General features: G+C 42.2%; 1 protein-coding gene across 5 annotated transcripts in view; it reads left to right on the top strand.

Moving 5' to 3' along the window:
• Window positions 1-16,794, top strand: part of TNIK (TRAF2 and NCK interacting kinase) — a 355,562-nt gene that overhangs the window by 230,127 nt on the left and 108,641 nt on the right. For all 5 annotated transcript variants that reach the window (XM_084874084.1, XM_084874083.1, XM_084874082.1 and 2 more), the window contains exons 8-10: window positions 7,163-7,217; window positions 9,096-9,174; window positions 14,973-15,148. In XM_084874084.1, the coding sequence (XP_084730210.1) occupies window positions 7,163-7,217; window positions 9,096-9,174; window positions 14,973-15,148 (310 nt within the window). The remainder of the gene's footprint in view (window positions 1-7,162; window positions 7,218-9,095; window positions 9,175-14,972; window positions 15,149-16,794) is intronic.

Below are 16,794 nucleotides of genomic sequence, written 5' to 3'. Positions count from 1 at the left end.
ATGATATCTACATGGAGTTGCCATGTTGTTTATGTGAGATAATCTTTGTAAACATGCCATATACAGGGCCTGGTAAATAATAGTCTCTCAGTAATAACTTAATTAGTAGTGAGCAAATATTCTGAAAATAGCTTATCTAGTCACTACATATATAACTGTGTTCCCTGTATGGTTTTATAAGGAATAAGGGATATTCATGAGATGAAAGTTTGGCTCTAAATGCTGACTATGATCTGTCATCTTTGTGCAGATCCCAGGACAACCTTGGGCAAAACCTAGGCTGGTTTCATGATTTGTGCACTTTTTGCCAAAGGATTGTAGTGATCATCTTGAAATACCCTCATCTTACAAATGAGAAACTTAGGCCAAGGCATTTGCAAGTGCACACTCAGTTAGTGATCTTCTTAGAGTTGGGACTTGAACCCAGATCCCTAATGCTCTGTTCAGAGTTCTTCCCAATATCCAGGGTGGAGCAAAAGTAGTTTTACAGTGTTTATATGGAAAATAATACAATAGTTAAGAAATAATAATACTAGAATAAACTCTGTGTTTTGTGTACTCACAACTGTGAGCCTACTTGTGCCCCACCCTGTATTACCCTGCTCCTGGAAGATGTTCTCTATAAATCTCTAGTTTACCAACAAAACAGCCTCTGAAGAGTATATGTGGGGGAAAAAATTCATTTTTAAGGAACATTTTTAGTTCTCTAGATGTGGGGTTATTATTGAAAGCAGGTCAGAAAGATGCAAACATTGCAGTGTTTTTGGGACCCAGTGTCCCTAAGCATTGACAAAATTATCAGCATCTTTGGAGAAATGCAAGCTCAAAGGTCTGAAAACAAAATAATCCCCTGTAAATCCCTCCTTCTTCCAAGGTTAGTTCACTGTCATAACCTGACAATAATCTGTCTGGAAGCAGCAGCCAAGTTAAAAATTAATCTCCTGCCAAAATAAATGTCGTTTATTTAAACTGCTCATGGTAAGCACATTTAAATAAATTAATTTGCAGATCCATTTAGAGGAGCCACTATAAAATATATATCCCAGACCAGATATGTGTATCATAATTGGCTATAAGCAAATCTTCAAACTATAGTCATACTAAACAAGTACTGATTAGTCTACATTTGGGCCACAGATATTTTAGACTACTTTATAATATACCATGGAGATTCAGAATGTCTCAAACCTCTACCCTTAGCTTAGCTGGCTGTGTTACGACTGGCTATCGTGTATGTGAACTTTTGTCTCGTGATGTAAAATAGATTCCTATGATTTAGTTGCTCTCAGTAGAATGAGTAGAAGAGGACTTCCTTCCGGCCAAGCCAAATCTTGGAATTAAACTGGTATCCTGGTCCTCTTCCCTCAGATTATGGCTAAGGACTATAATTTGGGACCAGTGAGCATTTTGGAGCCCATACAATAACTCTCAGTGTAGACAAAGCCCAGTGTATGAGTAACCCCAGGGCACGTCATGCTGCCCATGGTGACTTCAGAGGAACTGGAAGGTTCATGTGACTGTACAAGTATCCTGAGACAGTAAAGAAGTGGAGGTTCATTTCTGCGTCTTTTATTAAAAATTAAGAATCCTAATGAGAGACAAGATTCAATTGTATCAGCCATTTAGACCTTGTATAAGTTTGTCTGTCAGTATTGTCATGAGTGTAAGCTGCACAGAGGAGGAAGTCATGGCAAGACTGTAAGCTTCAGTGGTCACTTGTCACGGGTACAAGAAGGAACTGGACAAAAGGGTGACAATAAGGAAGATGGGGCAGAAAGGAAGGTTTGGGGGCTCTTGGAAGATGCATTTCAACCACTACACAATTTTATCGTGGACCAGAGAGGAAAGCTATCTTGAAGTAATTTTTCTACTGCTTTTTTGGTACCAGGTCTTATCCTTCCTTCTGTTCATTACTTTTAGAAATATGGTTTATCACCAGGAGACAACTGGACAATCCTTTGACCTTTAAAACCATTTATTCCTTCACCCAATGAATATCCACTGTGTGTAAGGAATTAGTCAACTTGTATTGGTATGTGGGGTGTTTGACTAGAAAGTTCACTTGTAAACTCATCAAAGTTCAAGGGCTTGGTACTGTGTGCTTGTGGTAGCCCAATTAGCCAAGCTGTGTATCCCAGCCTCAGAAAGGGATGTTATTGCTTTGGGTCCTCATGGACTATACATACTTTCAGCCTAGAGGGCATGTTTAGAATAAAAGAGGGCTCGAAGGCCACTGGGCTTGGTTAGATTCCCTACCACAAAACCCTTCCTTTAAAATAAAGGCAGAACATAAGTAGATGAGTGGGTTAAAAAGCTGTGATACATTTATACCATGGAATACTATGCAGCAGTAAAAAAGAAGTATCTCTTACCTCTTGAGACATCATGGAGGTATCCAGAGAGTATTATGCTCAGCAAAATAAGCCAGTCAGAGAAAGATAGGATCACATGATCTCACTCATATGTGTAATTTAAAGAACAAAATAAAGTGATAAACAAAATAGATCCAGAGACAAAGAAGCATGGAACAGACTGTCGAACCTCAGGGGGAACGTGGGGGTAGATGGGTGGATAGGAAAGAGGTCAACCAAAGGACTTATATGCATACATACATAACCCATGGACACAAACAATGGGGTGATGAAGGCCTAGAAGGGGTGGGTGCTGGGTAGAGGGCATCAATGGGGGGAAAAGCAGGAAATCTGTAATACTTTCAACAATAAAGACAAATTTACAAAAATAAAAGTAGGATGCAAAAGAGAAGAGTGTAGTTTGGTTTTATTATTTGACTTGTTTTATGGTTTATTATTATGTACTAGAGGCCCAGTGCACAAAATTATGTACTAGGGTCCCTAGGCCTCGCCAGCTATCAGGGATGATTTATCGGGTGACCGGTGGGGCAATCAGGAGGGCCCCCCCATGCTGGCCTGGGGTCTGCAGGCTGGGGGCAGCTCCTGCATTGAGCATCTGCCCCCTGGTGGTCAGTGTGCATCATAGTGACCTGTGGTTCCACTGGTAGTTCCTCCATTAGGTCGATTTGCATATTAGGCTTTTACTATATAGGATTCTTTGATTTGTCTAAGATATCTTTAAAGACTGCTATCATCTTTTCTAAAAACTACAATAATTCATTAAAATATGGGCCTGTGTAGGAAAGTAGTCTAAAGGGCTCATGCTTTTTATGGCAGCCTGGTTTTGTCTGATTTCTCCCGGTGCAGTAAATGCTGCCTGAAAATAGCCCCTCTCGGAGGAGGAGCACCAGAATCTCATTGCCTGGTGTGCTCACTTTCCCCCAGAGGCCCTCCTTTCTTGTTTTCAGAAATTCTGTCAAAACACTTCAAGCAAAAGGAAAGGTTTCATTTCCCTGATAAGTGTGTGGGGCAATAATGAAAGCTTTCTCATTTAATAATAAGCATTCAAGAGATTTGAAATTAATAAAACTGCAAAAATCCTAGGCTGTTTAAATTGTTACATTTTCAATTTGAATTTCATTGGGTTGGATGGGATTTGTCAAGTAATTTATAGCCCTATACTTACTGCTTTAACACAACCACTCACTAAAGAAACTCCTTGGCAGCCAAAAGCCCATTAGTAGGGAACTGGTTGAATAGACTAGCATATCTGTCCAGCCACTTAAGCAACAAGGCAGTGTCCATATTGGGCAGATATCAAGATAGTATTTTCAGTGCAAAGGGTAACTCACAGGATAGTACACATAATGGAGTCTTATTCTTCCCCAATCCATTGCTCTGTGACGTGTAGGTGGAGAACTTAAAATATTTATTTTATACTAAAGGCCTAGTGCACGAAAGTCATGCATGGAGGCAGGGGTGTTCCCTCAGCCCAGCCTGCACCCTCTACAATCTGGGATCGGGCCTAAACTGGCAGTTAGACATCCCAGGACCACTGGCTCCTAACTACTCACCTGCCTACCTGCCTGATCATCCCTAACTGCCTCTGCCAGCCTGATCACCCCCTACTTCCCCCCCCCCCGCCTGCTGGCTTGGTCACCCACAACTGCCAGCCTGGTTGCCCCATGAAGCCTGCTATTCAGTCATTTGGCCTTCCCTCACTAACCACCCTGCCAGCCTGCTGCTGTTTGGTCATTACTGTGACAGCATCCTGGACGATTTGCATATTCGTCTATTATTAGTATAGATCTTTCTCTCCTGTATCCCCCATATGCACACAAACTGGCTTTGCTTTTATTTGTTTATTTTTTTATATATTTTTATTGATTTCAGAGAGAGGAAGGGAAAGGGAAAGAGATAATAACATCAATAATGAGAGAGAATTGTTGATTGGCTGCCTCTTAAATGTCCCACACTGGGGATCAAGCCCACAACCCGAGCCTGTGTTCTGACAGGGAATTAAACTATGACCTCCTGGTTCATGGATCAGTGTTCAACCACTGAGTTATGCTGGCCAGTCTGGGCTTGCTTTTCTTTAGGTCAGTAAAGTAAGAGATGTATAGTGTGCCCAGCCAGCACCGTTGCCATTTTGCCTAACTCAGGTGTGCTGGTTGAACTGCCAGTCAAAGATAACTGGTCCTCAGGGTCTGTCTGCACCAGTATTTTTTAATTACCCACTATGTGCACAGCATTGTGTTAGTGTTCTCTTCACATTACTAGTGTGGAAATGGGCACAGAGGAATTAAGTGGCTTGCCCAAGTACCCAAGCTAGGCTGTCCAGCGTGGGCTCTCTCTGCCTCTCAGGGCATGCTGGGTTCTTTCCCTGTGCCACATTGCCTCTTTTTGGTGTGCTTGGTTTGGCCATCTGAAAGTATTCTTTTCTACACATGTTGGGCAGCCCAACCCCCAAGGCCTGCTATCTCGTGCTCCAGTTGCCTGCATGCCAGATGGCCCCCCACACCCGCCGGAAGTGTTGTGCTTGCCTCCGCCTCCTCAGAGGCACTAGAATTTGTCTCTGTTTTGTTTGTAATGCGCACAAGACTGGGCTATTAATCATGCCACAGAGCAGGCGGCACTGTACCTCTGAAATAATGAATTACCGAGCTCCTGCCAAAATGAGTCACACCATGGCCATGAAGGAAACTTATCTCTCTCAGACTCTCCTCATCTTGTTCCTCCTCTTCCCTTTCTCGTCTCCTGTGATCCATCTTGCCAGTTGTAATTGGAACATTTTCTCCCGTATTTAAGTTCTGAAGTGTCTTGGGGACTTGCTAATGCACCCAAAGGCTTGAACAAGGCCCGTGAAGGACATTTATTCATTTATTGCTCTCTAGCATGAGCAGTTAAGCATAGCTTACAAGCAGCTCTGGTACACACAACACACACACACACACACACACACACATATATATATATATATATATATATATATATATATATATATATATATATATGATAAGGAATATAAATGTTCTTTTTGTAAAACAAGAGAACCCCAGGGGAAAAAAAAAAAAAAAAAAAAGACCCTAATGATGCCATCAAATAAGGGCTCAAGGAGCTGTTTCTGGCCTGATCATGTGACAGGATACTCAGGAGTCGGGATGGTATGGCCTTTGGTTTGAAGGAGTTGTTTGGGGGCTTGGGGAAAGCCACCTTAGAGGGGACCTGAGATGTGAACTGAATGAAGGCAGCATCTCTTTTCATGGACCCTTTCTGCTTCTCATGGGATAAATCCAAGCTCACCTAACAACTGGGCCCTCTTTCCATTTCCCTACTGTCAAAATGTGCTTCTTCAAATCATTGTCATGTGCATATTATCAGTAAGGAATGCTTTGGGCTGTACTTACTTACATTTCAGGATTTTTAAGGCAGGCAGTTCAGAGTTGGTGTGGGACCTCATTGATGTCTTTAAAACCCAGGCTGCTACCTTTCTGTGCTTTGTTTGTTGACTTACTGCCACATGTTTGCAAGAAGAGCATGCTTTTCTTCAAGGCATGAAGTAGAGAAAAATTGTCAAGACATTGGCTGTATTTGTCACTTATTTCAGGAAAAGCAAAAGCTTTCTCAGAAGCTCCCAGAAGATGTTTGCCTGTGTCTCATTGGCCACAGCTATGTCACATTCTTAATTGTCATCCTTAACTGTAGGGAAGTTTGGACAGACACACTTAGATTTCCTACACTCATAAACGAAGGTCGCAAAGGAAATGGGGGTTGAAAATGTCTGTTGGGTTAGCCAACAAACAGTGTCTGCTACAACCAAATAGAGGGAAACTAGAGAAGATTAAATTGAACAGGCACAGGCAGTCTACCTAATAGTAGAGGAGAAGGAAATTAATATTCTGGAGGCCACTGTGTGACAGATTTGGGGCTACATAGTATGAATATATATCATTCCACACGTGAGTGTTTTCTTTAGAAGAAAAAAAAAAGCGTATGTTCATACAAAGACTTGTGATGGATGTAGCAGCTTTATTTGTAACTAGAGGCCCAGTGCATGAAATTCATACACAAGTAGGGTCCCTATGCCTGGCAAACCATCAGGGCCGATCGGGGCCATCCAGCTGCCAGCTGTGGCCTTCCTTCTTTCTGTGCCGCCCCCTGGTGGCCAGTACCCATCATAGTGAGCAATCAAAATCCTGGTCTCCCGGTCGAACTCCTGGGGGGATACTTTGCATATTAGCCTTTTATATATATAGATAGCTTAGAATGGAAACCCTCCAAATATCCACCTTCTATTTCACAGTACAAAACCACTTGATTCCTGCTCCTCTTGATTATAGTGATGGTTTCACAGGAGTATACCTATGTCAAACCTTACAAATGATACACTTTAAACATGTGCAGTTAATTCTATGACAGTGTAGAAAGCAGTCGAATAACAGTGATTTCATGTGATGTAAGCCAGAGATATATTTGAGTGCTAAATTAATTTTTATTGAATTTATTGGGGTGACATTGGTTAATAAAATTATATAGGTTTCAAGTGTACCATTCTCTCTACATCATCTGTATATTGTAGTATGGCTCTACCACCCCAAGTAATGACAAATTAATTTTTAAAACCGTGAAAGGAATTGTCTATGAAAGTGAATGAGGCTCTGACTACTTTGAAGCTTCGCAGCTGTAATAGGTTTGTCAAGAGATGACTGAAAGGTTTCCCCACGGGCAGTTCTGAAGCAATTACCAGGTGTAACCAAGTTCTCCTTTGGCGACTGCATTCATGCTTATGTCCGTGCTTCCTTCTCTTCCAGAGTGACTTGTGGTCTCTGGGAATCACCGCTATCGAGATGGCAGAAGGTGCTCCCCGTAAGTATCTTCCTCCAGGTGAAATCGGTTGCTGTCCGCTCTGCAGGTACTGAAGCTTCTGTGCCAGGAGCCGAGGTAGCTTTACTTCTGCTACACCGAGCCCAGCATGGATTCTCGCTGGCATATTTAGAAAGTAGTCATCTTAAATCAACCAGAAGTCCATTCATTTCCGAGTGGTGTGAGGATCTTGAATTTATGAGGGATAAGGAAAAAGAAAGGAGAGGCAAACTTTGGGGAAACTTACAGTATTTGTTTTACAGATTCAGTGTAGTTGATTTTTTAACTATTCTTCACTTAACCACAAAACTGGGACCAACCCACAAAGACTATAAACTCTCACAAACTTTCAATGCTGATTTCCAGTGGATGTGTTCCACAAACACTGATACCTGACTGCTTTCACTCCTATTAAAATGCTGATGGTTAGATTTTTAGCTTTCCCTACTTATTTCAGGCAGAGTGGCCAGGATCTGGAATATTCCTTGAGATCTGGAATATGGCACTGCAGAGAGCCTCTGCCAGGCCATGAGCAATGCCTCACAGATTCCCGTGCAGCAGGCACAACTGACCACGGGCCTCGCTGCTGTCTTGCACTGAGGCTTATGCCTTCCAAGGGCCACTCCCCATCAGTGACGAGCACGGCAGGGATCTAGGGCAGACCCTTTGTAGGCAACTTTCACTCCTATTTTTATTCCTTAGTTTTCTTACACTGTAGCACACTTCTGCCTACTTTTCTCCCTCTCACCTTCAGCCAATCAGATTTGCACAGCAATCTGATGACTCCCTCAGCCTTCCCCGGCTCCCTCCCTATTTCCTTTGAGGCAGAAATTGCCCCCTCTCATATCTAATAACTCCTTGGTGGCTGCTTCTCAGAGGCTCCTAATTGCATGACAGGTTGTTATGTGCATGTGGTTCTTTTTACTGTCAAGTCATCACCCTAGAGTTGATAGAATTATCTGAAGCTTGATTGATTTGGAGTCTTTGTTGACAACTTCCCCTCATAAAAGGCATTTATGAATCATAAAAAACAATATATTACAGTCTCAAAACCATACTGTCACTCTTGGTAAGTAGTTGAAGGGGCTAAAAATAAGCTTCAACCCTAAGAATTCTTTAGCTTTGGGGGAGAATATATTCTTATTCTAGGCACAAAGGAAAAGATACTCCCAGATGTTTGAAAAGTAAACTAGTGAAATATTGTGCTTAAAATAAGAATGTTTGAGTGCTTTCACTGTAAACGATAATGTCATGTTTACAAGTTGAGATATTTTTATAATTTTCCTGCCAGACTGCCTTTGCCTTAATCCTGTGGGCTTCCTGGGGCCAGGGAATGAAATGAAACACGAAAAGCCATTCAGGATATTTTGAAATACAGAGGGAAAGGTGTCTGGTCTAGTGTTTTATATTCCAAAAATCTATGAAGATAACATTGTATTTGGATGAGCCTTCGGTGTATAAAAAGACCATGGATGATTAAAAAAAAAAAAAAAAAAAAAAAAAAAAAAAAAATCCTGTTTTGACACTTAAGATTTTAATCATTAAATAACTTCATTTCCCTTGATGTTGTTTACTTTGAATCTTAGATGGTTATTTATAGGAAAGGGAAGACTGTGGACCCTCTAACTTCGTACTCTTAAATATAAAGGCACATTAGAAACGTTACTCTCTAGCTGAAATGTGTTGTGTTTGATGAGGCTTGTAGCTGGCCATCGGCTCTGCTAGGTGCTCACCAGATGGAGGCTTTGTGATCTCTCCCCTCTGCTCACTGGTCATGCGAGCACTCGGGAGCCATGTGGGGACACTGGCTGCACAGCCAGGGTGAGCTTGGCCTGAGTGTGGCCTCCTCGCTGGAGCTGGCCCTCATTTGGTCTCTTGCAGCTCTTTGCGACATGCACCCGATGCGAGCCCTCTTCCTCATCCCCCGGAACCCTGCGCCGAGGCTGAAGTCTAAGAAATGGTGAGTTTGTTCTTCCGTGTTTTACAGATCCAAGGGCAGGTCTTTCCTGTGATAATGGCTTTGGGGGGTTAACTCAAATACTTACGTCCTGCTGACAGGATTAGACTATACACACTAAGACTTGGTGAGTGATTATTTTACATATGGATCATTCATCTTAACATACATATTGAGATCTCCCCCTTATTTTACTTTCTGAGATTTCAGTTACCTGCAGTTAAATGCTGTCCAAAAATATTTTATTTCCCCAACCATGGGCATCATCACGACTCCATGATCCATGATCACCCGAGCAGGTTATCCTCCATAGTCTAACGTTGCATCACAATGCCTAATCACTCACCCCACTTCATCTCATCGCGAAGGCATCGGGTCGTCCGACATCATCACAGGAAGAAAAGTGACTGCGTTACAATAAAATATTTAAAAAGAAAGAGACACACAGTCACATAACTTCCATTGCAGTTATTATTGTAATTATTCTGTTTCATTTTTAGTTATTGTTATTAATCTTACTGTACCTAATTTATAAGTTAAACTTTATCATAGGTATGTATGTATGTGTGTATGTATGTATGCATGTATAATTAAGAACATAGTATATATAGTGTTCTGTATTAACCATAGTTTCAGGCAGCTGCTGGGGATCTCAGAATGCATCTCCGTAGGAAAGGGGGTACTATTGATTTGCACAGCAGATCTTTATCCCCACACCTTTCAGGTAAAAGAGCTCTTAGCTAAAATGGGTAGTTAAGACCAGCCATCCTGGCTCAGTGGTTGAGCATCGACCTATGAACCTGGAGGTCACAGTTCGATTCCAGGTCAGAGACATACCCAGGTTGTGGGTTTGATCCCCAGTATGGGACATGCAGGAGGCAGCCCATCAATGATTCTTTCTCATCATTGATGTTTCTGTCTCTCTCTCCCTCTCTCTTCCTCTTTGAAATCAATAAAAATATACTTAAAAATTAAAATTAAAAATATATATATATATATATATATATAAATGGGTAGTCAAACCCAAGTAATATCTCTTCTGGAAGCACAATCCAGATAGGGTGATAGTTCAGAGAGTCTGCCTGTTAGATTGGCTTACTGTTCTTCTACATTTTAAGACAATAATTCTCTAAGTGCATACACACACCTGGTGGTATATGAGATGATTTCATAGGTCTGTCCAAGAACATTTATAATTTTGGGTTTTTCTATTGCTTTCTCTTATGACAGGTGATACCAGCTTCTTATTTTGGGTAGTGGTATAAGCTTGCTGTTTAATAAACTTATTCACATAAAAGAAGTGACTTAAAGTAAAATACTAAGTGAATTCTGGTATGGGGGTATAAAGGTATAGTGCGAATTATTAGTAGTGAAGTTTGGGAAACAGAGTTTCATAGGTAGGTTGGACTTCTGACATGTGCTTATATGAGGGTCTTTGTGCTTTATTAGCCTGTAACAAAAATGCATCACTCCCTCAGTTACCCCTGTGGCTGTGGTATCCTCCCTGTTGTGTATCCTTGAACCTCTGATGCCCCTTGCACAGGTGTCAATTCCTGGACCATCTATGACCTCCTGTCCTTTTTCAGAGCATGAGGGACAGACTCTCTGCCCTCCTCTCATGCCACTTCATGATCAGGCCCTTGCCTGGAGCCCCTCCCGTTTCTCACCCAGTCACAGTTTCACCCTCCACTATTCAGAGAGCAGTCTTGATCAATATCAGTCACCCAGAAATGGCACAGCCACTCGGGGGGAGCAGAGACAGGCACACTGCGCCGAGGAAAGGAAGGAGACTGCCAGAAGGGCCGGCAGCCCTGGAGTTGCCAAGGCTGCAGGAAGAGAGAGGGAGAGTTGCTATTGGTAACCAGGAGGCAGAGCATCCTCCGCTCCTGCTTCTCTCTCCAAGGGTCACTGTGATGTGAGACCATTCTCTCCGCAGCAACAGCCTCCCATTGGGCACCGGCACAGCCTGTGATCGCCTGGTGCTCAGGCCCTGCTTCCTCCTTTCTCCCTGGAACAGACAGACTCCCCGGGGGAGGAGGCAACGCAGTTCTGTCCCCTGGAAGCGGCAGTGGCTCTACGGAGCCTTCTGCCAGGTTTCTGCTTGGCATTCACACACAGCCTGCTGTACACAGTGCGCTCCACTCACCCTGTTCCCTCTTCTCTCCCTGTCCTGCCCCTGGACAGCCGTGTCCAGCTTCCCACAGCCAACAAGTGGGTTTTCTTTGAGCAGCTACACACCACATTTCAGAAATATTAGCAAACATATCTACAGCGTTTATGTGTGTTGGTACATGTACTTACATGTAATGGGCACTGTTTTAAGTATTTGGTACAAATTAACTCATTTAGTTATCACAGCAGTCTTTTGAGAAAAGTACTTAATCTCCCTCTTTGCAGCCAGGGAAACTGAGGCACAGAGAAGTTGTATAATTTGCCCAAAATCACATAGTAAGTGATAGAACCCAAGGGAGGGGTGGGGGAAAGGATAGTTCTGGGAAATACACATTTTAAAGGTCAAATTGCATGTAGGGAGTCAGTCCTATGATTACCAACAACTTTTAGCCTGTCTGGTTATAATGATTAACATAACAATCTTTCAGGCATTTTTAATTCCTTTAGCACAATTTAATATGTAAGCAGGAAAAATCTGGAAGGATAAAGTATTCAGCAACACTGGTATTATAAGAACTAGTGTCTCAGACTACAAGCACCCATCATTAACATTTATCTCTCCATGCCAACCCTGGCGAAATTAGTGTTACTAATCTTAGGCATTAAAAAAAGAAGAAGAAGACAGAACTAAATTACTGGCAGCAGAGATTCTAACAATAAAGTTATATAAATGTACTTTAAACCCTTAAGACTGCTCAGCAAATAGCCAGGTGGTGTTCAACATAGGTGGTGTTTTTCGTTTTAATTAAATGTGTAATTAAGTATATTGATTCTTTGGTCACACCCACTTAAAAAAGAGATGATGAAGCTTTCTTTGAAGACTTATAAGTCAGCATTATGTTCTCTTCAAATACAGTGCCGTTTGAAGAAGGTGTGGGACACATTGCCAGCTTTGTGGTTCTCTGTCCAGGTCCACCCCTTGGACCTAAAGTTGTCCTCTTGAATATCTTTTGAGGTTCTTTCCTTCTGCGAGAGAGTCTGGAGAAGTGACTCTGAGATGGGCAGGTTCCACTGAACATCTTCAACATTCTCATCCTGGAGGTTTCTCTGAGTTTGTGAGGTGTCAGTACTGGTGAATGGCATGGACAGTCTATTAAGTCTGGATAGCTCCTTTTTAAATTGGGTGTGATTTCTTTTATTTATCATCCTCTAATTCACATGTGTCAAACACAAGGCCCGCGGGCCAAATCCAGCCCGCCAGGCCTTGCAATGTGGCCCGCACCGCGCTGTCATCACTGCACTCCGCTGTCAGTTTATGACATTGTCAGTTTATGACTGTTCAGTAAACCATTCGGCCCGTGATTTAGGCTGGATTTTAGATTTTGGCCCCTTCTCTGATTGAGTTCGACACCCCTACTCTAATTAATAGCTGACCACTTTGTGAAAAATGAGCACTTCCTTCTAGTTGGAAGAAGGAAAAAGAGAGCTGCCATTTGCATTCTTTGTGCATGTTTAATAGCTTCCTGTCTGTTTTGTTTACATCTTCCTAATATTGATTTTCTACCTAGAAAAGCACCGTGTGGAGTTTGTTTATTTCTTTATGCAGGTTAACCTCATTCTCCTAAGTTGATTCCTTAGGAGAGTCCATTAATTCATTATGGGGTGTGTTTTTTTGTTTTTGTTTTTTTACAAAGTCTCTCCTTAGGTGATAATCACATTTGTGCCTCCACAGATTTACCTGATAGATCTGAGAAAAACAACATAATAAAACAATATCTACTCTCCAAGCCCCCCTTTCTGTCCCTCATGATTTGAAGGTAGCCCTAGGACAGCTCTTGTCCGATAACCATTCAGGCATCATTTGTTCATCAAAGATATCAGAGCAGGTAGTGTGCTCATGATACAAATATGACTCAAGCACATCCAAACACAGGATTTCCAGTGTGGAGGAAGCAGGTAATGGCTGTAGGACATACAGGGTACATAGAATGTCCATCCTGTTACATGATTTACAGTCCAATCCTGATTCATCCCGAGTTGACCCCAAGCATAGCAGGTTACCTTTACTTTTATAATGTGTTTTCAAAAGCTTGGGCATAGTTTAGAAATTTAGAAAGGAAAAATATTTAAAAAAAAAACTCAGTACTTTAAAAACGTGGGAAAAGGTGAGAAACTGCTTTGACCTGGGCAGGACTAAAGTGGTGCACATGTGAATGTCCTCTCACATTTGAATCTTGAGGAGCACGCTCACCATTATGTGCTGTGTGGTGTCAAGGCCTTAAGTAAATACACCATACACACACACACACACACACACACACACACACACTCACACTGAGGGCCTGCTGGGAAACTTGGGAAAGGCTGGCTCTTGGAATGTGCTCCTGTAAGGCCACAGTGCTTCACAAGAGGGCGACAGAGAGCACAAAATTGGTTCCCTCCAGCTCTGAGCAGGGTGGGGATGGTGAGTAGGGTGACCAGGGTTCTGCAGAGGTCTCTGAGGGTGAAGTGCCATATTAGCAATGGAACACCTTGGACAAGTCCGCTATAGAGTCATGAGGTTAATTATTTATCATGCTGGAACTTTCAGCAGGAACATGCATGCTCCACTCGTGAATCATAACTAAAGTCCATTAATTTCGACCTGCTTCCCTAATCATTGGTGTGGTATCTCTCACCAGCGCTCCCCTGCCCCTGTATCTTTGAGGAAATATTGCCTTCCGGATATGAACTTAGTCCCTTAAAGCTAAATTTCTAAGTCCGTGGGTTGATAACAAGCATATGCATACATCCTGATTTAGTTAATTGGAAAGCAGAGTTCAAAAGTAACTCTGAAATTACCAGTTAAAAATTTTGCCAGGTCAGCTGAAACCGGTTTGGCTCAGTGGTAGAGCGTCAGTCTGCGGACTGAAAGGTCCCAGGTTCAATTCCAGTCAGGGGCATGTACTTTGGTTGTGGGCACATCCCCGATAGGGGGTGTGCAAGAGGCAGCTGGTCGATGTTTCTCTCTCATTGACATTTCTAGCTCTCTATCTCTCTCCCTTCCTCTCTGTAAAAAATCAATAAAATATATACTTTTTTAAAAAATTTTGCCAGGTCAAGTTCACTGTCCCATAGAAGAATCTTGTTCATTTTCACAAAATGGACTCCTCTATCCAACCTTGGTTTTACTTTTTTCATATTGCATTTTCTGTCTCATTTAGATATCTCACTTCAGTGTCCCCTGACATACAGTGTGCTCACTCCCAACTGGAGTTTTTCACTGATTTTATAACCTCCCTGAACTGTCCTTTCCCCAGAGTGATTTCTTCCTGATTCTTTAAGACCCAGCAGTGGTTCTCTCATTCCCATAGAATTTCCAGGTCTGATTTCCAGTGGGCTCTTTCTTTCTCTGATTCCTTTTGGTTTCCTGTGAGATATTATGTATGAATTGTGCAAAAAAAAAAAAATACTTTCACATATAATCACTACCATAGAAGCCATGAATTGTGTGTTGATGGTGATGATGCCTTTTTACCCCATTGTACGTAATAAAGGGCTAGACCCACTTTGGAATGGGTTGATCTCTACATTGGCTGATTGGACCTATTTTCCTTTTTCTAATTTTTTTATTCTAGAGTTTCAAAAAATACGTCTGCCTTTCTTCAGATTGTCTTTTTAACCTGTGGTTCATCTCTTTTGTCTGACAGGTCAAAGAAATTCCAGTCATTTATTGAGAGCTGCTTGGTGAAGAATCATAGCCAGCGACCAGCAACAGAGCAACTGATGAAGCACCCGTTTATACGAGACCAACCTAATGAACGACAGGTCCGCATTCAACTCAAGGACCATATCGATAGAACAAAGAAGAAGCGAGGCGAGAAAGGTTAGAGGCACATTTGTATTTCAGCCAGGGAAACAAAAGATGGGGTGAGTTCCGAGCTCTTGATGTATTTGGAGGTGACTTGGGCTGGTTTCTAATGGGCCTGCATTATTCTTTCGTGTGAAGGGCTGCCTCTGAGATCACAGCCTGTGGGCATCAATGGAGTGAGACTGCTGAATGGAATCTTTCATGAGAGAATAGAACCGAGAGAAATATCACCTTTTCCAGGCACTGAACAAAGAGTCACGTTGAGTGATACTATGAAGTGATTTAATAACACAAGTGGTTTTCTTCATTCAAATGAATATTCATATTTTGAAGACTGAAGATCTACTGAAGACAGACAACCTAAAAAATCTAGTTGACATTTCTCGGTACTGGCAGTCTTCAACATTTAAAGAATTTGTGCACTGAGGCTCATTTCTAATTTAGTTATTTGGAAGTCAGAAGAAATGTTCTTATCGTCTCAGTGTTATAAATGAGATTGCCAGGCCTTTTTTTTTTCTTTTGAATCTGGAAGATCATTTAATGCACTTCTTAATTTATAGATTCAAAAACGTATCTCTCATGGCTCTGGCTGTTATGCCACACTGTTTTTTCACACATTATTGGAAAGGACAGTCAGGATTGAGGTCCTAGGACTGTTTGGATAGAGACTCAAAAATTCCTTAATTAATATCCTGACCAATGTAAACATGCATGTGGTCTGCGGCAGGTTTTATGTCTTCTTGGGCTGGGAGATAGGGAAGGTTAAGATAGGGAATGAAAGGGAGAGGTACAGAGGATAGATAGTGGGAAAAGGAGGGGGAAACTGGCACTGAAGTCACAGTAAGGAGGCCGTTTAGAGCTGGCAAGGTGAGCACTGAGTGTGCAGGGAGTGGAGGATAGAGAGGAAGGCCAGGGATGGGGATGGGAGGAACTTGGTGATATGCTTTTCCTTGCCTCAATCCTCTCCACCCCTCTCCTTTGTTCTTCACAATCCAGAAGGAGTAGTGGAAGGTGATGGGCAGCCTAGGACAGGGTTGCTCTCTTTTTATTTGGTTTTCCTTCTTCTTTGCCTCTGTAGTTAATATCTAATGTGGCAAGGTATGATCAGGGACCTAGGGGGTGAGGTACTGAGCAGTGTAGGAATTAGGCAGAGGTCAGATCACCAGAGGGCTTGGAGAGGAGGAGAAATCCTCGCGAAGGTTCAAGAAAAGAGATCCTCCTTTGTTGTCCGTCTGGAGACTCAGGAAAATATGTGATCAGGTTAGGTTCAGGAGCAGGAGGTTAGAAGGCTCAGCCAAAAGGGAGGTCCCCCTCCAGATGTTTGTGATGGAGAAGGACAAGATGTCAATTAGAACTAAGGTGCTGGGGATGGGGCAGTCCAAGCTGGAGGAACTAGGCATGAAAAGAGATAGGTAAGTGATAGTCAAAAAGGACTGATTTTTTTCAACTCTTTACTTATTAATAGTAGTCTTGGACTACTCTGTGAAGTCACAATTTTAAAGGAAGTAATTTAGGGTGGTGTGTGAGACATGCAACCATTCAAGGCCACTTTCTCTACAAAAGGAAGTTTCTTTTACTGTGGATACATAAAGTAGGTTAAGTGGTCAGAATTTTGTTTTCAGACTCAAATTTTAAGTTCAGATTCTAGTCTACTCTTTCAT

Source organism: Pipistrellus hanaki (assembly GCF_964339955.1).
Source record: "Pipistrellus hanaki genome assembly, chromosome: 2".
NCBI classification, from domain to species: Eukaryota; Metazoa; Chordata; class Mammalia; order Chiroptera; family Vespertilionidae; genus Pipistrellus; species Pipistrellus hanaki.
The sequence above is the reverse complement of the archived record's forward strand: the minus strand, read 5'-3'. Positions and strand labels throughout refer to the sequence as shown.